The sequence below is a fragment of the Engystomops pustulosus genome, chromosome 8 (genome assembly GCF_040894005.1).
Source record: "Engystomops pustulosus chromosome 8, aEngPut4.maternal, whole genome shotgun sequence".
Lineage (NCBI taxonomy): Eukaryota > Metazoa > Chordata > Amphibia > Anura > Leptodactylidae > Engystomops > Engystomops pustulosus.
The window spans coordinates 48,564,557-48,588,990 of NC_092418.1; the positions used below are offsets into that span (position 1 = coordinate 48,564,557).

Here is a 24,434-nt window from a genome sequence, read left to right on the forward strand (position 1 = left end):
AAAGATAATTTTTTTTACTGATGCCCTATGACTCTTACACACCTGCATTTGAATGATGATAGTCTACATCCGCCCCTGCTACTGCCCCCTCAACTGGCTGTGGCGCTTCCTCTGCTTGATCATTAGTCATTGTTCGGCGGATGCTTTGATACCTGTTATGTGAAACATGTACAATACATATATTATTTAGTTGAACAAACCTGCAAACCATTGGGGCATGTGTATTTCTTTACTGCACAATAAAGACAGACTGTCAAGGAGATATTAATCGTGAATGCATAAGATTGGTTTAACTATAGGGTAATTACAAACTTTGTTGAAATATATGGCATCCATTGAAGCGTCCAGGCCTCGTTTACAACATCCTGGAGATCCTTACAACCTGATAAACTCAGACCTGCAGAATGTTCTGTGGTGACCTCAAAAGCCATTTGGTCACCTCTCCTCTGCACCTACCCCCACCCCTGCATCTAGGGATTTGGAAACAAAGAACTGTTAAATATTCCTGGACTCTTCCCCCCTCATTAACACTTTGCCCAATCCTGAATGACCCTCTGGACTAATTAATGAATGGGAGGTTCTGAAACCTGAACCAAACTGAGAAGAAATAAAACAATATGAAATCCAAGAATTGGTGTTCACATTTTGGGGGCTGCTTGACAAGCTGAGTGTGTTCCTTATTTCTCCCACCTCCAGGGATCAGGATTTACTATAAGTTGTAAGTTTCTGTTATTTTTCTCCCCTTTTATTTTATAACTGTTTTGCCGTATTGTGTGTCATTTTATTTTGTAATTCTTTGGTTTTTAATATCTTTTTTATGCACTGATCAACTTTTTGTAATTAAAGCTTTTCACTTTAATTTTGGACCCTGTATGCTCTGCGAACTCATAGCCTTGTGAAGTGTGGTTAGCTGTGTGACTGCTAGAGTGCCAAGTGTGCATGTCTAGTGGTGTGACAAGGTGACTGCTTGAGAGCAAGATTTGATGTAGAGTGGGATACTTATTGGTCCCAGTATAAATGCAATAATTGGTGGCAGCAGGTCTGGCGGGTGCTGGAGCTGTATGAGTTGTGATTTATGCTCAATTTGTGTCCTGAGTGAAAGGTCAGCGCAAGTTTGAGTAGGCTAAATTAACCCGTACAGTTGCACCCCACGTCACGTGACGAGGCGGCGGCGTCCTCGCCGTGACACAGACAACTCAAGAAAAGCAACAAAGCAATGTCAAACAAACCAGGTCCAAAGATGGCAACGAGGTACAAAATCATATGGAAAAAAGGATAGTCAAGGTACAGGCAAAAGATCAGAGTCATAGCAAAATCACAGCAGGGTATATAGCAAAATATCACAAAAAGACAGACAAATTCAATAGCAGGTACACCCACAGCTTAGAGAGATTGCTGTCCACTCAAACAACCTACTACAGAGGGAGGGGGTGGGGCGGTTCCAAGACAGGAGAACTGAACTGCTGAGCCCTGCCAGGAACCAAGGAAGGTTCAGAAGGAGTAAATTCAGAGAGTTCTGACAAATACTATGTAAATACAGAATGCAATACTATTGTATGAATCTAAAGTAGCAAAGTGGGAGCAGTAGGGGATTATAATATAGGCGGTTGGGGCCAATGGGCACACAAACCACCCACCAAATTTGATACTGAGAAGAGCCATCACCCATGAAATCCCCATACATCTGTTTCTGCTCTCAATACACATGTATACAAGAGTCATTTACGGACTTTTGAAGGTCGTGAAACAGCAGATTGAAAGCAGGCAGAAGGGATGCATCCTCCACTCCCCAAGAAGGTCAATTATAGTATCATGTGTAGGAAATGAATTCCAAACTTGCAGGGGCTATAATATTCATATTGCCCAGAGCCCATGGCAGTCTTAATCTGCCCCTGAGTATCTGCTGCATCAAATTGCCATTCAATTATTTTTAATGTTTTCTGCATCAAATGGGTCTTTTGTGTATAAAACTATTAATGACTTTACATTAGTAAAATGACAGAATTTTAGATTAAAATTTTAGATGAAATAATGTAAAATTTGTAAATTGTGAAATTATTTTTCATTTATTTTAATTGTGAAAAAGAAATACTAAGGGTAAAGACGGAAGCTGATTTAAACAGCAAAAGATAAAGACACTGGCTTGGTTTCCTCACATTAGTCATCATGGACATTAGAGGAAGGTACTTGAGCTATTGAAAACCAGCTGAGTAAGCATTTACTTAACAAATTGCATTTTGAAATTTTCAATTATTGATTCCTACATCATTCTCATCAATCTTCTGTTGTCAAGCTTCTCAGCTACACAACTTACTCATAGCCTGACCGCATCTGAACCATGATGAGAGCGAGGTATGGAATTCTGTAATGTTATACACTAAAAATTTAGGTGACCGCAGCTGCTTTATAACAGTATAAATGCCACATTTAAAGGGGTTATATGGTCCCTGAACCTCCAAAACAAACTCCTGGGTGTGACAAATACACCCTCTACACCATCTACTACAATACCTTCCACTAAAATATTGTGGTAATTGCGATTTTTACAAAGAATTACCTCTTTATTCCTGGAGGCAGGAACGGAGGAAGCAAGATGGCCGCCGCACTCTGAATTGTGACTACAAGTCCCATGATGCTTCACTCCCACCATCGATCGGCTGCTAGAGCTCTGGGCTTGTGTTGTAGCAGAGGTGGAGGCGGGCACTGTCCATACAAGGAAGGAAGCTGCACAGAGAATTACACTGTGTGCAGCAAATATGCGGGCACATAGGATGATGAAGACTGCCTACCACGCATGCGCGGCCAGCGCTGGGGACTGTGAAGTTGTCGTTTCCCAGGAGATGAGGTAGTATAAACAAAAGCTGACCTTATAACTTCAGATTTCATTATCTGTAAATGTACCTAAAATCACTGATAACATTGAATTCATATATGGAGTTACTTTTGTTTGTCTGCAACATGCAGGGCAATGTCTGCCACCTTACAACCCATTTAATGTCAGCAGGATATTTTGCAAGGGCCTGAGTCTCCTGATATATACAGTCTGATGTTTAGTTGAATAGGGAACTATGAATACTTTAAGGTACGTGTCCACCATTTTCTTATGAGGTTTAGAATTCCTAATTTTAAGAAAAAAGGAAATACAGTAAAGTCGGTCACCGGGTTACATACAAGATAGGTTCTGTAGGTTTGTTCTTAAAGGGAACCCGTCACCACTATTTTCACAAATACAGGTAGTGACAGGTTCCTATAGAGCTCTAGTAACTATCTGACACCCTGCTTGTAGCTAAAAAATCTTCCCCTGAGATTCCCATATATTGAACTTTATAGTTTTATCTGGTAACTAAGCATGGCTACAGCGAGTCCAAGGTGGGCGTGGCCTCCTCAGGCTGAATCCAGCAGCTCCTCCCCATCCCTATCTCTGTATGCTGCTATAATGTCATGTGACCAGGGTGACATCATTGCAGGCCCTATAGCTTTTGTTGCATTAGGAACTGTACACTAAGCATATATGTCATGAAAACACAGCATATTTTATCACATGAAATCTTAGCAGCCTGCATGCAGAGGAGAAGAAGTCCATGGAGGCTGCTGTGATGGTTTTATGTGGTCAGATATGTACATGGGGTATAGTTTTCACATGAAGTAGCTCAAGGACCTTTGATGATGTCACCCTGGTCACATGACATTAGGCCACGCCCCCTAACAACCCCCCCCCCCCCCCCCCCTCTGGAACCCGCTCCAAAGCTGCATAGATACCAGGCAAGATTATAACTCTGATTTTATGGGGATCTGAGGGAAACTACTTTTAGCTACAAGCAGGGTGTCAGATAGTTACTAGAGCTCTATAGGAACCTGCCACTACCTGTATTTGTGAAAATAGTGGTGACGGGTTCCCTTTAAGTTGAATTTGTATGCAAGTCGGAACTGTATATTTTATAATTGTAAGCCCAGGCAATTTTTTTTTGGTTTATGTGACATTTGGATTTTAAAAATGTTGGATTGTTATAGGAACCAAGATTAACAATAAAGCTGGATTGCAGACACCTTTGATAACTATTAGTGTAGCCTAAGGCTAAAGTACAGTAAGTTACCAAAATCCAGAGGTCTGTTTGTAACTAGGGGTCGTCTGTAAGTCAGGTGATCTTAAGTAGGGGGATCGCCTGTACTAACACACTAACATTTATATCCCACAGAGACATTTGTCATGAAGCAAAAAGAGAAAAGCTTAATTGACATACAGGAATATATACATTCAAAACACAACAACAACCGTAAAAAATAAAAACAATAAAAAGGAGAACAAGTACCTAAAAATCTCAAGGTAGGATTGTAGCGCCAAGTTATGCAAAAACAACGGCCTGTTTTAACTTCATCACTATTAGCTGTATACCACAAAAGCCAGAAAGCCAAGAGCCATATACAAAAATTGCAAATAAAAGTGGTTACAAACAATGGAAATATCATCTGCAAAAATTGCTCAAATATTGTAACCCATAAAAGGATGTGCAAAAACTGACTGGCTAAAGTGCGTGGTAAAGTTCAAGCTGCCTGCTGGATCTGCAGTCCTGCGTATCGGAGCCAGAGAGTAGTTATGTTTGGGCATACTGTTATCAAGGGTGTGAAACGCGTTGTCACACTGTTTTATCTTCGAAATATACGGAATTCAACCGATCCTAAGAGTTAACCTTGTGCCTTTGAAACGTCTCTTTTTCCAGTGGGCCTGGCTAAACCAGCCATACAAATCACCCATAGCATGCTATCATCCATGTTACAGACGACGTGCATTCATTATTCCCCAGTCATGGTCCATGGTAGTGGCTCCATTGTTCTGTATGCAGCCAATATTGTAAAGCAATTCTATCTCATAGTCTTTATTACTGCCAGAAATAAATTTTATGTGGAAACATTTATTAACACAAAGCCTGGATATTTTCACATTTCAATGAAATATTCAGTAAAACCACAAATTACATTCTCACCGCCTATTAAGTTGCTCCATTTGCTGAATGGAGTTTGATCTCTGAAGGATCTGTGGTGCTGGAGGAGCTGTAGGACGTTGCCACGTTGTTGTACGATTTACATGATCAACATAAAATATTCTTCCATGACTGTCAATTCGTGCTTCCCAATCTTAAAGAAAAAATGTATACATTAGAAAATAATGAAATGTATACAGATCCTAGTGCATTACACTTCATAGCAATTTCACAGTAAAATCAGACAATCTATTAGAGCATAAAACATCATTTCAGTTTAATAAGTAAATTAAAGGGTATGTTCTGACTTACAGAAATAGGGTTTGATTTTTTTTTATGTTGGAGAAGCCATTATAAGGAATTTGTCTGCTCTTAAAAGTGGTTACCCACTAGTTAGCATTGGGACAAAAAATAGCATTGCTGGGGGCCTCACTACATTAGAGTATAGCTTAATAGTCGTTTTATAATGTAATATTCACAGTTCTAGCCTCCTCATATGTGAAAGAGACCCCTCCTAAGTCTCCTAGGGTGCGCCTGCACCCTCTCAGGTTATGCACCTGCGGCTATGTCGATTTCCCAATAAGAATTATAAAATAGTACGGCTAGTAAACACAAAATCTTGTAATAAATAAGTATACTGCTGATTTTATGCAATGCCATTATAATGCTACTACTAATAAATGTGAAATTGGAATGAAATAACGTCTCACTGGGTGGTAAAGCTTCATCTATTCTCTGGTATCTGCTGACATCTTGTCGGACTGAAGGAAGTGACCGCAATGGTTGATGGCCATTCACTTGGGAACCTGCGGCATAACAGAATAATGAAAAAGATTTCCCACTTGAAAAGGGTCTGGAATTGCATTGGTTAAACAAAAGATGCGTATACCAAAATCTAAGTACTAATGCTGAAATAAGCAGTTTATCAGAGAAACATATGTTTTAGGCCCCATGCACACGACCGCATAATATGCAGCTGCATCACGGCTCCCATAGAGGTCTATGGACACCGATCACAGTGCGGTGAGCACAATGTTTCACTGAGCTGTTTTACAGGGCAGCCATTCAACTTTCAATGGAGAGGGGAGGGGTAAAGAGCACTCGCCCCTCCTTCCTCCTGCATCCCTAGCCCTAGCTTATTCTTTCCTTCTTTCTTTCTTTCTTTCTTTCTTTCTTTTCCCTTCTGATAAATGGTGGCGGGAAAAGGGAAAAAAAGTGACTGGGCTTTTTTTTCTGGCTACATTTACACACATTTTCTAATTCAACAAAAATACAGCATTTCACAGATATAATTCCAACCTGTCTCTATTAGTCCTGGTGTACACAATTTCTGTTGCCACTGGTTTCAGACTCTACATCTTCTGACTTTAGGGTTGGGGAAGCCATCTTGCTTTTCTGTCTAACGCTTTGGAGCTGAGATATTCTCTGCTCCCTGTATGGGCCCCTCTCACTGATACACAGACACTGACTTCCTGCCAGCAAACACCAGTGAGAGAAGAGCTACAAGCAGAAAAGTTCTTTGTCCAGAGAGAGGGAGGGAGGAGAGGGAGGCGCATCAGATCTGATAATGTGTGTAGCTAAAATGTAGCAAGAGCTGGAGAGTGTCACTGTGTGTAATATGCGTCTCGTGGATCTCATCATCTCTATTCTGTCTTATCTCTCTTTCTATGTGTCAGATACTAGTACAATGTTCAGAAGGTAAATGAAAGTGTATATAAACCTTGTACCTTGATAATCTAACCACATGGTCAATGTAAAATTTCAGCTGACAATCACTGAGTGATATGAGCTAAAACAGCAATAAAATGGAGTAAAATTGTAAAGTAAAGGGTTAAAATGTGTCCATGAACAATCACCCTGCCAGGACCTTGTTATCCACACATTACAAAAAAACATGAGGTAAAATGGCCAACCCCTTTAAGGAGCAATAAAGTGCATCTCAAATGAGTACTGTTTCATTACCATTTCTATATTATTCTGATAAGGAATATCGAGGGTCTTGTTAATGTCGAAATGTAATGGCATCCAAATGATACAGTTATGATTAAGGGCTTTGATTTCTTTATTAGGTTTTGCCATTATACAAATCAACAGTCAGAACACACATGGAGTACGGAGTACAATAATGCGCCCCAGTCTAGAAGAAGGATGTAACTTAACTACAAAGGGTGCACATAAGGGCAACCAAGGTAATTCAGGGTAAACACTTATTTACAAATTGTAGGAAAAAAATAATAATTACCATGTGATCTAATTACAAAAGAACAAATACTTGAATGTACGGTAATTATCTTTTAAAGAGCCAAGGCAGTTTCCCGATTTCTATAGAGAGGGATTCTTTACTGTAAGAGCAGTAAAACTATGGATCTCTGCCACATGATACTGTAATACTAGAAAACACTGTAACACTAGACACTGTTCAATAGGGAATGAAGGTCTTTCTTGAAAGTAAAAATATCACTTGATGGACCAGCGTCTTTGTTGAACCTAATCTACTATGATTAATAGTAGCTATTTCCATGAGGAAACGGTCCACCGAGATTACAAAGGATACTCTGAAGGTTCTGACGGACAGTGGTGGCCTGGCTTTACTGTACATGCATAATTACTACCAAGAGGTACAGTTGACCTACGCAAAGTGGTGGATAAGGGTAGATTCCAATAATTCATCAGTAGTACTTGAGGCAGCCCTTGTGGGCTCCTATGAAGCTTTGACCAATTTTGTGTACAGGAGAGGGAAGACTTGTTGTAATACACTATGAGCATGGTGGAGACAGTGACAATATGGAACAGAGTGGTGGACTTACGGGTGTAGGATGATTGTGGGGCATGGTGTCCCCTTACCCCCCTGTGACATAACCCTTTCCTACCCAAGTTACACTCCCTACCAGACTTTTTGGGGCGTAAGGAGGTTAAATACCTTCAAAATTGTTAATACGGTTGAATAAAAGACATGTATCCAACAAGTTCTGAGTGATGTACATAGACATTTAAATAGCAACTAAACACAACCATCAGTGCTCCATCTACTAAACCAATTGCCCTTAATTTCTTGGGGGGAGATGTTGGAAAAGGAGATATATATATAAGCCACGGAGAAAGACAATCTTGAAAATCTAAACTTTTAAGCAGGACCATTTATAATACATGTGGGGTCCTGCTGTGTAGTGTGTTAGGCATACATTGATTCATACATTAAGCAAAAACATGTTCCCTCCGCCTTTCATTAAGAATTGAACCAACCCTCCAGGAGAGACTGTATGCTAAAATCGTCAGGTTATATACAAAAATGGTATATTTTTCTCTCAGTTCTGTGAAATAGAGCAACCCATGTACTGTAGGATGTAAAACATGTTAGATCTAATTTCTACCCTGGTTTTACATTACAGAAACAGGTACAATTCCTGCAACCGTAGAACTGCAATCTCAAGGTAAAATGGCTCACCTGCTGTGGCACCTTCAATTTGTGAGGTATCCCTTGATGTTCCCTGTGCTCCACCAGATTCATCTTCCTGAGTGTGTTGTCTACTGGTAGTAGCTGTTTGTACGTTTCTTCTCTGCCAAATTTCTTCTGTCCCATCTCCGTCACATAACAGTTCTGATCCACTATGATTCCCCTCTTTGCTTCTGTGGATGGTCACAGTTGGAAGGGAACAAGGCATGCATAGGGAAGCCTGCATCTCTAAGTCACTGGCAGGCCCAGATTCGAATACAGATGCCCCACATCCCTCAAAGTTTGCGTAAAGTGCAGGGCTTTCTGAACTGTCTACAGACGAAGAACATGTACTTTGTGTAAAACTTCCAGAAGAAACATTAAAATTAAAAATAACATCTCTTCCCTCATTATGTGTCCTTCCCTCCACACAACAACTACCTTCACAGGCTGTATGTATATTAATTGCACTACATGCTTCTATCTCAGGTCCTACCTGAGAAGGTGTACACAACATAGGTTCAGATAAGTTTGTATCAATGTCACTTGTCCTGATTTCACTTGTTTCAAGCACCTCACCATTTACATGTGGGGGTTCCTGTAGCCCCTCACAAATGCACAATGCATTGTCTATCTCTTCAACATTGTTACTCACTACTGTACTCTCAGCTTCCTCGCCAACTGCTCCCAACATTGATTGCTCTGTATTCAAAGTCTGAGCGTTACCTCCTGAGGTATCAGATGTTTGGAAATTCAGCTGTGCATTTTCAGAACTGCTATGTTGCGCTTGACTTGAAGATATATTACAATTGTTGTCTTCATCTGCATTCACACTACAGTTTAATAAGAGTCCACCTTCTTCCAGTAATGGCGAATGACACAAAACATCTTGTCGAAATTCATGATCCTCTTCATCAGAATCAATGTGTAGCATTGCATTGAGTCTTGTATCAGTGGGAAAGCTGCTCCTTAGCTTTGGTGAAGCTCCAAGTGGACGATCACAAGTGACAGAGGCAGTTGTGCAACATTTAGCATTATTGTTATTCTGTTCAAGTGCATCAAGGTAATCATTAAGCGAGTCCTGGCGATTTCTAATGGGCGATGTCCTTGAACAAGTGCTAGTTGCCTCATTACAGTCTGTCTCAGTAGTGATGCTCGATCTTACCCCATCTAGTAAAGATTCGGCATGTAGAGGACCATTCGAATATGAAGGTGAATCATGACCTGCAGGGCTATCTTCATCATCAGAAGGTGTACCAAGATCTCCATTAATATTGTGAGCTGCAAGCAGAGTGCCAACTGCCTCGGGAGAAGCATCTAGAAAGAAATATGAAAATAGAATTCCTATAAATATGATATATTAAATAAGGTTATTTATGGAACACCTTTACAACCCTCACATGATTAACTCCACTCTCCAAAAGTTTTCTACCAATCTGCTGAGCTCCATATTTAAGTAATAGGTTGCACGATAGGTAATTTGAATACATAGCCTACAGCCAATTCAAAATACATTTAAACAAATGTACTTGCGAATGAGCTAAATGTGTATTCAAATAGAAATAGGGGCTTCTGGATGTAGTTTGTACGAGATGGTTAGGTTTAACTTCACATGACAGTGTCACCATTTTGGTATTTGTTAAATTGCAAGGCTACAATTCTTAAACTATCATGTGAGTGCAGTCTCAATGCAAAAGCATTAAATAATTATGATACAACATTTACATGAGCATTGCACATTTGTCAAATTCTCTTACCGTCATGAATTGATGATGTTATTTCAACTTTAAACTGCAAGTATCCGCTTACATGATCAGTTGGGAGTCTTCTGCCCAGGTTATAACTTAGCACCTGATCACTGAAAACAAACAAGAACTGATTATCTCATGTATTTCTGATCTAAAATGCCATTTTACAACTATATGAAAATGTGTAAAGATAAATCTGAATGAATTTTCATTCTTTGTGCTCTTATAGGTAAATTGAGACAGATTTAATATTTGGAAACACCAATCACTCCTTAACAAAAAATGGTTCAAAAGTAGGATGACTGTTCACTGTTTTCTATTAAACAAAACAAATTATTGTAGCATATCCACTTTCAAAACTTTTTTTTTTTTTTTTTTTACAAACCCCCTTAAGTCTAAGAGGGAAAACATACAAGGACAGGGGAACTATAATTCTTGAGGGAAACCTACCATCAGGGGCCTACCCAATAAGCTAGATCCAATGGTAGGTTTCTACTATCTTCTTCATCCCTATACAGTCCCTGTCTAATCTAAGCATTTAGCAGACAGGGGGTAAAAAACATGTGATACTGAAACATCATGGTCAAAATATCTGCAGACTGCAGATTCAAAATCTGTGCAAATTGAAATACCTGTATACCCCTTGAGGATTTTGGAGTACATTGAAATCCCCTCTGGTATTCACTTTTCCCACATAACATAATTTTTAAGACCACACTCTCACACTCTACATCTATCTTGTGTTAGCCTAATGGGAACCAGTAATATATCAGAGGTTGGCTTGGATACGGGGGGGGGGGGGGCATATAATCCCTACTGCCATCCATCTGCTATGGGCAAACAAATAAGGCCAAGGCAGGATAGGTCCTAACTGTGCTGCTCAGTTGTACGTATTCAGATATTGGCCACACCTAGGTTTGCTGTCCAGCATTAGGATTTGGCTCAACTATGTACTCAAATAACATGATATTGATAACTGAAACATTCTCAGGCAGTGTCAGGCTATGGTATGATAGGTCCATCAGTGGTCCATTATGTGTGGGCTGGCTGGCTATATACTACATGGGGCTGGATGGCTTTATACTACTGGGGGCGGGCTGGCTGGCAGTCATCTAAGTTTATGGGTAGCACTAAATTATGCAAGTCTCTATAAACCATAACTTGCACTATATATCGACAAGGCTGGGTTCACATCATGTTTTGACTCTATGTTGTTAGGATACAACGGAGGGCCAAGACATATATACAACTGTATGCATATATAAGTGGATACACCTTCCTGTTACCCTCCCACCCCCAGAAATGAAATGAACATACGCAACAGCCAGTGATTGGTTACTGCCAATGTTAAGGGTGATCCCGCTTTCCAATCACTGAGGACCTCTCGGACGGTATGCTTAGCTGAGGTCAAGGGAGGGATACAATATTTTGCATCCCCCCCCCCCATTGCCTCTAATGGCCTCTGCTAAGCGTATACGTCACTCAGCAGGAGGAAAAGATGTAGATGATGTGGCAAAAAGCAGGGCCACCTCTGGCACTGGGCATACCTGGGCATGTGTCGGGACCCAAAGATGCTGGGGAGGGCACACATAAGCCTGTACATGTAATCCATGGGGGTGAAGGGGCTGTATCTAATGAATCCATAGAGGGTGAGGGGGTCTTATATAAAATACCCATGAGGGGGCTGTTCACTATGAAAAGCTATGGAATATTTTAAGGAAAAGGAGACGGTTGTAGCTTCTGAATTTTGAATGCTGCCACGTGAGTTAACTACATAGGGGCCCCCTGAGGCTCTGCCGGTCACAGGCCTACTGAAACCTGGAGCCAACCCTGGCATAACATCTCCTTGTTTATGCATATATATATATATATGCTAAACATAAACATTGGGAGCTTTCCTGTTTTGTACAAAAAAAAAAGATGTGAATGATCATTTTTAATCTAAAACCAGCAACAGCTTATCTCCTAGTTTATCATACTTTCTGATGTTATAATTTATTAACCCCTAAGGATGCAGGGTATTTTCGCTCATTTCTCACGCTCCATCTTCAAAAGAAGAGAAAAAAATTCCAAATGTGGAAAAATTGGGCTTAGTTTTTACGACTTTCACTCTGCGCTCCATATAACACGTCTACTTTATTCTTTGGTTCGGTGCGATCGCGGTGATAACAATTTTATACAGATTTTATTGCGTTTTAATACATTTTCAAAAATTAAACGAATGTGTACAAAAAAAAAATAAATTGCCATCTTCTGACACTAATAACTTTTACATACTTTGGTGTACGGAGCTGGGGGAGGTATCATTTTTTTGTGAAATGAGGACTGTGCAACATTTTGATCATTTTTTATTACATTTTTTATGTGATGTAAAAAAGGTGTAAATGTCGCATTTCAGACATTTGGGCGCCATTTCCCGTCTCGGAGGTCACCGCCGTCCGTAACCGTTTTTATATTTTGATAGATCGGGCATTTTGGGATGCGGCGATACCTAATGTGTCTGTGACTTTTACTGTTTATTATATTTTATATCAGTTCTAGGGAAAGGGGGGTGATTTGAACTTTTAATATTTTATAAATTTTTTACATTTTTTTAACTTTTTTTTTTTCCTACTATTTCTTACACCATCTAGGGTACATTAACCCTAGATGCTCAGATCGTTCCTACCATATACTGCGATACTGCTGTGCGCCCGTGAGCCCTCTCCATGCACCGGGACCCAACGATGCGCCATGAATACACGGAGGGCGGTCGGGAACCAGTTAAAGCATGCGTTTTCAGTCCGTTTAAAAACGAATGCGTTTTTGTATGTTTACTATACGTTTGGTTGGTTTTAATCTGTTTCACAGCTGCCTACAATTATAGAAATGAAGATAAAGAGTTTCAAAGCAGCCAAAAGCATGGTAAACATTAAAAAATGTATGCATTTTTGAATGGACTTCAAACGCATGTTTAAAACACACCAAAAATGCGACATGTGGCATCACCTAAAAGGGTGAGATTTAACATACAGAAGGTAAGCTAGAAATGACATTTCATACCCTATCTGCTTGTACTTTAGTGGGATAAAAGTTGTAGACAGTGTCCCTTTATGAATGGCTCATCTTAAATTGCATTTTACTTTGGAATACAGTGTTTATCAAATCCAAAAAATGCCCATTAAGGGAAAAAATCTTTTGGATGCTTCGGTAAATCTATGAACATGTGGCCTTGAAAGCTATTGGAAATTGAGTGGATAAAAAGGCTGCAGCCAATGGCTTTTCAGGTCCAGTTACTTTTTTCTCCTTCATAATACAAAAGTAAGCTCCCTGCACGGCTAACAGCTTATCTGCTCCAATGATTTCTTCTACTTCACAAAGGGAACACCATCAGCAGATAGGACTTGCTAGGAGTTTACTTGTGCCGACAAACACACATGATTTTCATTGCAGCTTTTTACAATATTGAAAATGACAAAGTGTTAAGGGTGCAACCACACGTTCGGTTTTTCAGTTGCAGTTTTTGAAACCAAAGGCAAGTGTGGAGTATAATGAGTGAGGATTATCATTGAGAAGAGTTATTCCTCCTCTATTCTCACTCCACTCCTGGTTTAGACATCAAAAATTGCATCTGAAAAACACTAAAAGTAGTTTTAAATTATCTGCGTTTGTTAAAAGTATTATACACAATCTGACTAAAATAATAAGAGGGGTTGTAAACCCTTTGGACTTCAACAGCAGTTGTTACCTCCGAAAATATTGGAGAAAACCTGTTTTAGTTCAATAATATTTCTGGGATGCCTGGCCTGCAGAACCCTATTCAGTTCATGTCACAGGATCTTGATTCATTTGAGGCAGGGTTTGCCCCAACCAGTTAGTGATGGAAAGTTTTACTATTTTCAGTAAGCTGGATCATTAGGCTCAGCTAACTAAAAAGAGCCAGCTCTTCTGGCTCCTGAATGGCTCCCTATTAAATAGTCAGAAGGGGTGGGGTTTACTGAGCTATCGGCTCCCTGCCCAGAGCCGACTAGTGCAGGGGGAATTTATTAGAAATAGAGAGAGGGACGGGTCAGTGGGAGGCCTGGCCCAACCATCTTTAATGCAATTTGAAGAAACTGTCTAACCGGATCAACTCTTGGATGGGAGCCGGCTCATATCGTTCACCGAAAAGAACCAGCATTTTGTTCAGTTAGACGTAATGCACTGCTACCAATGCATTCTCCTGATAATACATACAGGATATACATCAGAATTCACTGTTTACTCAGTCACGGCAGTAAAGCATGGTGAAGAAATAATAATGGTTTGGTCTAAGTAAAATAAAAGACACAAACAGAATAACTATTTGTGTATTATTATGATTATTTTCATCAGAATGTGTATATCTATAATTGTGACTTGGGTAATGATCAGACCATGTTTTATTAGTACTGAATGCAGAAATTTAGCCAATTCGAATGTGTTCAATCACATTTTAAGCAATATATTAATTACACACTAAATCTGTAACACTGTAGAATTTACTATGTTACTGGCCATATATATTCTATTTTAGCCATCAACTGTTGGAATATGGAAGCAGACTTTGTTAAAGCACTGTTATACAGCAAGCAAAATTACTGTATTAAGTATATTGTTGAATGTCAATATCAACACTTTATCAGACTCCAATTTTTGAAATTATTACCAATTTTATAGTTTTAAAAGCAGTTACATTGCTGTATTTTAATAAAAATTATATTTGCAAGTTAAACAGTGCACTGTTGTTGATACATTGGAGAAGATCTCATTTTGTAGTGGACAAGGGTTTTGGACAGTTTTCAGGCATGCTTACGACCCACGGGTCATGGTCTATGAAAAGGAGTTGTGCATTCATATTGAAAAGTCTGTGCATCTAAAATAATGCTAATGTGACAGAATTTTGGCACAGCGTTCAAGAGTAAACCAAGTCAGTAGAAGGTGCAAAGTACGACTAGGCAGTCTTATACCAGGTAAGATTCCGAACTGCAGTTACAGGGGATTGGTTAGGTGAGCATTACTTTCATAATAGACAAGATGAAAAAAGTGCAACCTATAGTCATAGTCACTGTACAAGGCTGATGGCCATTGACCCAAAGTAGGAAAATAAATTCCCCCCCTTAGGTCCCCTCTTTCTCTTGTAGTGATTTACTGTATTGTCTCTGCCTACCTTTGTACACAGCAGTGGATATGGCTTTTCTTTGCATTGCTTTCCCTCTTGTCACAATCCATGTCTGAGGTGTCCCTAAGTGGATTGAAACGTTACACTAATGTGTATTGGTAATATAACTATGAATACAATTCTGCACTAAGCAATACACAAAACAGAGTGCCAGATTTTTCTTAAGCTCTGTATGTATATGTACCTGTGTCTTTGCCTTCTTTGATAGCTTCAGACATTTCCTGTTCTCACCATGCTGCCCCCTGCCATATATACACAGCTTCCTCTCTCACTGCATTGTTATTTTTACTGTCTGTCCTCACTGACAACTCTCCTGCTACAGCTTCTCCTATCTAGCAGAGCTCATACATGTAAACAAAGAAGCATGGAGAGTTTGCACACTGTACACAAGAAGCAGGACTGCTGAATTACTTGATAAACATTCAGGGATTATCGACAAGGTACATGGACAATTAATGTCATAGAGTCATCATAGCTAATTGCTAACCGAAATACACAGTTTCCCCTTGTCCCAGTAGTGTCGTTGAAAAAGTGTAGATACACAACATCCACAGCTTCCCCCATGTCCAGTCTATAACTTACCTCCTCATAGAAGTTGATCAGAGCAAAAGGTTTTTGCCCTTTGTTAAAACACTTGATCACACTGGATAAACCCTTATATAGTATATCCATATGTGTTCTATATTTTGCCATGTTTGTGGGCCAGGAAACATATGCACACATTTTCAGTAATTAGAGGCTCTTTATGCCAAATTTATCACCAGCAATCATTGCACAGTAAGCACATTGTTTGTTCATCTGCTGCCGTGTGGGCTCCCTCTGGGGGAGGTGCTGAGGAAGTAGGATGGAGGGTTAGACAGTGTAACAGCCTGTGTAGACCAGAACCCCTCTGGCTCAATAGTATAATTTTCAAAGTTGAATTTTAGAAGGAAGGAGGCCATGGATAACAAATATCATGCTCGATATTGATGGTAGATTTCCTTTATGTAAGCATTCTAAATACATGGCTTTTAGAAATCAATATTTACCCAATAGCATGTCTCTCCAATAGCCTCTGTACTGGAATAGTTAATTTTCCAAGAAACCTTTTGATGATTGGACGACTTTTGGCAAATTTATCTTTTAATTCAACTTCTAAAACATCTGTCAGAAGAGCAACAAAGGAATATTTCTAAAAAAAAATATACAAAAAGAACTGTTAAAGAGGCAAACAGAATACAACAAGAGTACATACCTAAAATAATATCCATAAAGGACATCTACCAGCATTATGAAAGATTGAAAACCAAGTGAAAACCCTCTATGGCAGGAACTGCTCTTCTCTTAGCTTTTTATGCCCTGTTCTTTACCAAAAAGGGCTTTTAAAATTGTGCTAATGAGCCTGAGGGGCTTCAAGCTCCATTAACACTTATGGAGTCTGTAGCTCCTCAGGCTCAGTTGCATAATTTGAAAGCCTTTTTTTTCTTAAAAAACAAGGGCATACGAAGCCTAGAGAAGAGTGGATCATGCCAAAAGAGGCAAACACTAGTATATCAGTGTGCTTGGTTTACAATCCTTGATCCTGGTGGTAGATGTACTTTACATCTGAAATCATGGGTTCCAATAGGTGCAAAATAATTATTCTAAATTACTTCACAATCATTCAAAACTATTTCTATATCAATTCTAGGGACAAGCGAGCCATCAGGAAGATAGTTCTATATTTTAGCAGAATCAACCTATTCAGGCATGAATGACCCCCGGTCAAACACGGGTTAAATTAAAAATGAAAAGATAAGAGTTGTGCCTAGTCTACAATTTGGTTGCTATTCATGCCATTTTGTGGACTGCATTGCAGTATTGTTACATGACATTTGCTCTGTTCTTTAGTACATGCATCTAACGTTACGATTTTTAATCATTTTATTTTATTATTCACATTCTTGATAATGAACTATTTTAACCAACTCTATATTTCAATCTGGAGATTGAAATATTGTAAGTATGAGTCACCCCAAAATAGTCTTATACTTACCCTGTTAAAGTTTGGTACAAGTGGCCAACCCCTTAAATAAAATGCACTCTTGTATTTCTAATGCAAATCTTGCAGCAAATCAACATACACACCAATTACATAACCTTTAAAATACCTCTCCATGCCATATTGGATTTGTAGTGTTTGCAATAATTGTTGACCTCCTTTCTTGCCCGTGATGGGCAAAAGTTGGAAATGTACTTCTTTTTCCAGGTCGAATAGACATCTTTAGATATGGGTCCGGATTGAAAAACATGCCTTTCTTTAGTCCCACAGCTCTAATATCTGAAATATAAGAGTGAAAAATAAATATTTCACAGTGTATAGATATGTAGATTTGTCAAATACAGGTAGTCCCTGGGTTACGTACAGGATAGCTTCTGTAGGTTTGTTCTTAAGTTACATTTGTATGTAAGTCGGAACTGTATATTTTATAATTGTAACCCGGCCAAATTTTGTTTTTGTTCTCTGTGACAATTGGATTTGAAAAATGTTGGATTTTCATAAGAACCAGGATTAACAATAATTCTTCATTGCAGACACCTCTGATAACTGTTACAGCTGGTTATTGTAGCCTAAGGCTAAAGTACAGTAAATTACCAACATCCAGAGGTCTGTTTGTAACTAGGGGTCGTCTGTAAGTCGGGTGTTCTTAAGTAGGGGACCGTCTGTATATCTACACTTCTATGGTGCTAGATCTCTGTAAAGCTTAAAGGGCTTGTCTGGGAATTAAAAAAAAATTAAGATATGGCTGTGGAAGGGAGCTGGGGGCACTTAAAAAAAAACAATACATTTATACTGAGGAGGTGGACTGTGTGACGGAACATAAGAGCAGACATGATGGAGCTGCTTTCCTAAATCATTGAGCAGAGACGGAGGCGCACACTGCATAGCCCCCAACCCCCTCACCCTTTTCTGACACTCTAGTCCCTTGCAACCAAAATACTTGGCAGAAGTTAGAGAGGTTGAGAGACACAGAAAGCAGACGATTACCAGAAAAACAGCTGTAAAACCGTAATTGGAAAAATGTTAGTTTTCAGCCATTCCAGCTATAGGGAAAACTTTATAAACTTTACAGTTATGCTTTTTATTACAGGGGTTGTCTATGTTATATATGGCTGGGGGCTTAAAAACAATATACTGCTTGTACTCACCTTCTCTTGTTCTTCCACTGCGGCGCCCCCCACTGCCACACACTTGCTACTGCCTGAACTTCTGTTGTAGCAGGACTGGGCCAGTGCTCAGGACGGCACCGCCTGTCACTGCTGCCCACCATTTCTTTACAAAATCCATGCAGTAACAAGATACCATTCTGTTAAAATGAAGGTCGCCATCAAATGCATTCATCAAGAGACCGTTCATTAAAAATCTTTTAGGGCAGTTTACTTTTATTATGTTCGGTTTCGATGTATAATTGTGGGAAGATTAGGTTGCCACTATTTCTGCAAAATACAGTGTTTTGTCACCAGGCACAACACATGGAACAATTTATGCAAATATTAGGGAGCATCTTTCATTGATTCATCCCTTTAGTGAAAAATAGATATCATCAGGTGAAGTGCCACATCCCACCCCTACAGTGAGAAGCACAGCCCCCAACACTATCCCACAACTCATCCACTTTAGGGCATATCCATAGAAAAGATCAGTTCCAGGTGTATGACAATTTGGACAACTCATCAATCATTCTGGATATAACAGTGACAGTGGCAATTTTAACGCATAAATGGCTCTATGAATAGTATCTAGAGCTCCTATCTCCTGTACATTAACACAAGAATCAAAGGCTTTTTAGTGATATCCCTTTGCCCAAACATCTCGCAGTCTGCTGTAGAGTTGGGATGGGATGAGTCAGCAAAATGATTTTGTCAAAATCACTACAAATTCTCTCTTTACTTACATCCCTGAGTTTGTTTAGGACAGACTCAGACTTGGGTATATTATACAAATTTTGATTTATCCGCATTTCTCTCCATTATGGAAGAGGCTGTTTTCACAACCCTTGGGGAATGCCAGGGAGTCTCATGTTTAAATATTTGGCAAGAAACTTTCACTTCAAGCTGCTACGGTATCCCTGCCCAATAAGGACCATTTAATCCAAATAGTGGAATGACAGCGGAGAACGCAACAAGGCAGAAAGACAATTGGGATGGCTAAAGGGGCCACATTCGTGCCCTATAGATCGGCATTTTAGAGGTTCATCAAAGTCAGTTTCACCGTAATTTTAACACCTTGTAAAATAAACCAGGTTAACCAACCAGGCCCAGGGTTTTTCCAGTAGGAAGAAAGCATACAACACGCTGAAGTTCTTCCATCAAATTGGGCTATTAGAGGCTTCTTACAGTTCTGATTTAAAAGTTGTGAAATTTACATCCCTCAGAAATGATGCACCTTTAGTTGGGTCATAAGGGGTTTTTGTGGTTTCCTCTGTCTTTCCTCTGGCCAGGTTAGCCAATAGGCGCCCAGAATGGTTTCAAAAACTGATGTTATTCTATCTCTTGTTGGGATCTAATGAATGGGCTCTTATCTGCCCAGGTCTCAAATCTAGTTTTAGGTCCCACTGTATGCTCATACAGTGGAATACGTGCTCCACATTGGCGCACCCCCCCCCCTGAAAGTGGGAGAAGGAGCGAACATTTGCAGCAGACAGCACCTCCAGGTTCCGGGTCTCTCCCAAGCAACATAACTGTTCATATTTGATTATATTACTTTGGAAACACCCATATACTCAGTGGAAGTCAGGGATGGATGCCATACAATTGCATCTATCCCCCATAGCCTCCATTTTGTTTATGCTGCTCCCTCCAACAGGATGAAAAAATGCATACAGCATATACTGAGCATATGTCGGCATAAAGGACTTTGCTGTCTGCCATATTAGTGTACACCAGGATATTTTACTGGCATATACATTGAATGTGTCCAAACAACAAGGTGTGAATGTAGCCTTAGTTGGCTTCTAACAAACAACATAATTTTCCCATCTACTGTTAAGCATAGTGGCCATAGTGAAAATTGCAGGATTTAGTACTTTTGTACATTAGTGGTGAAAAATCCCAAGCAACATGTATAACATTATAACATGGTGACAAATGTGGTATAATATTTGCTAACACAAAGAATGTGAATAAGCAATCATGCAGGTGGTACATCCAGTCAATCCCAAGACAATTTCAATTTAAGTAATCCAGTATGGCCACAGAATCAAACAGAGGATCCTGTAAATAAGGTCAAGCCAAAGAAAAGACAGTGGAGACAGCTGCTCCAAGGACAAGCAGATGTGAGGGATTAAATTCAGTACAGAATAAAGTATTACTCTGCAGTGCTGTAGACTCTGTAGAAAGATGTTTTATTTGAGGCTCTGTGGATATATATATATATATATATATATATATATATATATATATATATATATAGATACACACACACACACATATACACACATATACACACATATACACACAGGTTTCTGTTCATGCTGCCAAAGCTTCTACATTATTTATAGGGAGCCACAGCCTTAAGGGTGAAATTAACATTGGACCATCAGCAAATACATGTGATATTTATAATATTTTGAATTTTGGGAAAACTCAGTGGATAGAAAATAATATTATGGCTGCTTATGATTAAGGGATATTGCAAACAAATAATTTCTCTCTGTAGGACCCAGAGGTTACTAAAATATTTATTACAAAGCTATGTGTGCCCCCTGAGCCCAGTGAAAAGTAAGTGTTAATATTGCTGCTGCCGTACTACTGATACTCATCTGACATGAGCATTTTACTAATTTTACTGTATTCTTATCAACCACAGAGTCCAAAAAAAAAAACTTCTGCCCTATGGCGACTTTTTAAGTATCACATTATCAATATTTTTCTTTATTTTTTTTTCTAATACTGCTTACCATCATTATATGATATTGTATTGTATATTGTATATCTTCTCCCTTTGGTTTCTTTAGTCAGTCCAAGTTCAACTTTAACAAATGCACTTAGCCTTAAATGTAAGAGCAGGATCATTTATCCCAACAGACAGACATGTCGGGAAATGAGAGACTGCATAAACATACCCACTAATGTTCTGAGCCATCTATGGAGCTGCCATCCAACATGGCGTGTGTGTCCTCACTATATGATAAGACATACCGATCATGGCTTCACGACTGCTCATATAGAGAAGACTACTGATCCTTGATAGAACTGCCCCCCTGACTCATGTTTTTTTTCAAGCATGGATATAAAATAATAAGCAAGCAAAATATTAATCTGCTTTGTTTACCCTTATCTATAACATGATACCAAAATAATTTGTAAGTGGACAATATCCCTTTAAGTAACTACACAAAAGAAAAATATCAATACATTTCTGCAATGCACCTCAGAAGTTTAGCTACACATGTAGTTTATAGTAAAATAAGCCAATACCTGATAAAGTGAAGCTAGCAAGCTTTCGGCTTTGCTGAGAAGCAGAAAATCCATCCATACCATCTGCACCCATCTATAAAAAAGGATAAACACTAAAAATTAAAGTAAGAACACCTGAAAATGACTTTCGATGTCCATTCAACGCAGCTGGAATGAATTAGCCAATGGGGTCATCAATATCCACTTTACTATGAATATCCCTTTAAGTAAACAAGATATAGAAGCACAGCCCCCCTCAAAGCAATGTAGAGATTGATACAATTCATTGCCTTGCTAACAAATAACCTGTACATATATAAGAATACCCTTTTAAAAACAAATATGTTATACCTTTACCTTGTGTGACCTGTGATGCAGAATAATGCTAAATTTAGAATGCTGAGTAATCACATTTCTGATACAGCCAACATCTGACATGTCTATAAAGGGATACATTGAGTGTCCTTATCTCAGTAGGATAGCAGCATAGCCCTTAGTGTACAGTTTACAATATCATTATTTTATAAAAGACTACAAAGGGCTGTATAGGTTATGCTACATTTCTCCAGCAAAGGCCACAGCAAGGGGCTCCACAAAGCAGATGGTCTCCAGAGATTAAAGGAGCCAGACCGATGGCGATCAGATGATTGCAGGCGCTTTACAAAGATTCTATCCGCATGGACGCAAAACTGGCTGCACTACAACTTAATATAAAAAGCTGTCAATTTTCTGTGATTTTCCAGTAATTGATAATATAAAAAATTAAACCATCTCAGCCACAAAATCTTTCTATTATTTTAACGTAGCACCCTGTTTGTAACGTCAGTGCTATACATACTTGTTATTGTCCCCACAATAACTGGATTCCATTGTCGAAGGGGTTATTATCCTGGTCAGTGGCAGGTATAAATAGTGGGGGCAGAGGGGACAACAAATAGACGGGAGGCATAGACTGATCAGAGGGTGAAACTGTGAGAAATCTAGCTTACAATAAAAATTCGAAAAAAACATACATTTTTTTACAACATGCTATGAAAGGTATTTATGTTTACCAAGAAAACCTTCTGGCATTCTGATCTGTTGCAATACTTTGGAATCACCTGGATTAACATAGAATGGAGCAGCGGCGCTGCATGATCTGGACAGTCACACTGCATGTAATCTCATGTACCAGTAGACCCAAACAGCAGTCATAATAGTGAAATGCAGTGCTCAAGGGGACCATTACAATCACACATAGTACCACACAGTGTTGCCTAAAGCTTACCATTACAGCAGGATTTTTCACAGTGATGCAAGGTGTTGTCGCTCGCAAAGATCCACTGATACCATGATAATACTTAAAACAAATTTTTATTTCAGCTGAAAACAAGAAAAAATTCTGATCAGTACAGTTACAAGATAAATAACACAATCAATATTGATCAATACAGCCTACTATGTACCAGTACATACATAAACAGAGTATAAAGACTGCAACTTATGCCATTTTTTGTGTTGTTTTCAAAAACACCACCACACCTATTGACGGACCAGGGGAGAATGTTAAGTCCTGACCTGCCAGATTTTGGCATTATTAAGTTGCAATATCTTGTATTACGATTTCTGAGCTTATCTGAAATGTTTTTGACACATGAAAACTTGTGTGGTTGGCCTACAGAGTTGTAGTAAACCAGATTATTAGATTCTAACTCCAGGAGGTTGGGGGCATGGAAAGTTGAATATTCCATCAGGACAGAAAAGTTTACCTCTTCTTTCAACAAACGTTGAATAAATCAATAGTCCAGTGTATGTACATGACATGGAACTCCATTTCTGTTACATTATGCGACTTGTATTCTGCATTTTCCAACAGATTTCCCCTGCTGTGGAGACCTAGGTGTGCTATCCTTGGTCTCTCCTATGCTACACAATCTTACATGTTGCTAAGCATCTGTCCATTATGATGGAAAGATAATTTCCTCTAGGTATTTAAGAAAGAAATTCATTTTATCAGGAGAGGAGGCCAAAAAGTTGCAAAGTACCAAAGGACTCGAGTATAAGTCTAGGGGGGGGGGGGAATGCATTGGTCACAGCCTCCCAGTATACAGCCAGCAAGCCCCATGTAGTATACAGCCAGCCCTCTGTAGTATACAGCAAGCCAATCTCCTGTATTATTATATAGCTAGCCACCTTTAGTATATTTGTCAGCCAGCCCCCTGTACTATATAGCCAACCCCTGTTTTATAATAAAATGTAGTATTTAGCTTGCCAGCCCCCAGTGGTATATAGCCAGACCCCTGTAGTATATAGTTAGACCCCCTTTAGTATATAGCCAGCCCCCTTTAGTAGACATGCCATGATTAAGGGTGTGCATTACACCTGAAACACGTAGGCTGGCTTCCCACTTTCAAATATACGGTGGTGTTTTATTGAGGATGGATGGTGTTTATGATCTTGGAGTGAAAAAATAAAGAAATTCGAAATTGAAGATTTCTCAGTGCTGGAGTGAATTATATTTCAAGTGCAACTGTGTGGACACCAAGGTCCGGGTATGCCGTGGAACTATTTTTTCTCTTTTCTCTAAATTCCCTTTAGTATATAGCCAGACTCCTTTGGTATATAGCCAGACCCCTTTGGTATATAGCCAGACCCCTTTGGTATATAGCCAGTCCCCTTGTGTATGTAGCCTTCCAGTC

General features: G+C 39.3%; 1 protein-coding gene across 6 annotated transcripts in view; it reads right to left on the minus strand.

The window, feature by feature from the left end:
• The window catches only part of HECW2 (HECT, C2 and WW domain containing E3 ubiquitin protein ligase 2), a 129,395-nt gene that overhangs the window by 35,720 nt on the left and 69,241 nt on the right, over positions 1-24,434 (minus strand). For 3 of the 6 annotated variants that reach the window (XR_011849374.1, XM_072120863.1, XM_072120868.1), the window contains 10 exons: positions 23,024-23,118; positions 21,778-21,850; positions 17,469-17,638; positions 16,368-16,510; positions 15,328-15,402; positions 10,170-10,270; positions 8,425-9,729; positions 5,690-5,785; positions 4,983-5,133; positions 43-152 (listed from right to left, as the gene is read on the minus strand). Coding sequence is in view for 5 of the 6 variants with exons in the window: in XM_072120863.1 (XP_071976964.1) it covers positions 43-152; positions 4,983-5,133; positions 5,690-5,785; positions 8,425-9,729; positions 10,170-10,270; positions 15,328-15,402; positions 16,368-16,510; positions 17,469-17,638; positions 21,778-21,850; positions 23,024-23,118 (2,319 nt within the window). In the remaining variant the exon portion in view is untranslated. The remainder of the gene's footprint in view (positions 1-42; positions 153-4,982; positions 5,134-5,689; positions 5,786-8,424; positions 9,730-10,169; positions 10,271-15,327; positions 15,403-16,367; positions 16,511-17,468; positions 17,639-21,777; positions 21,851-23,023; positions 23,119-24,434) is intronic. The other 3 variants (XM_072120867.1, XM_072120866.1, XM_072120864.1) reach the window with 3 other exon arrangements.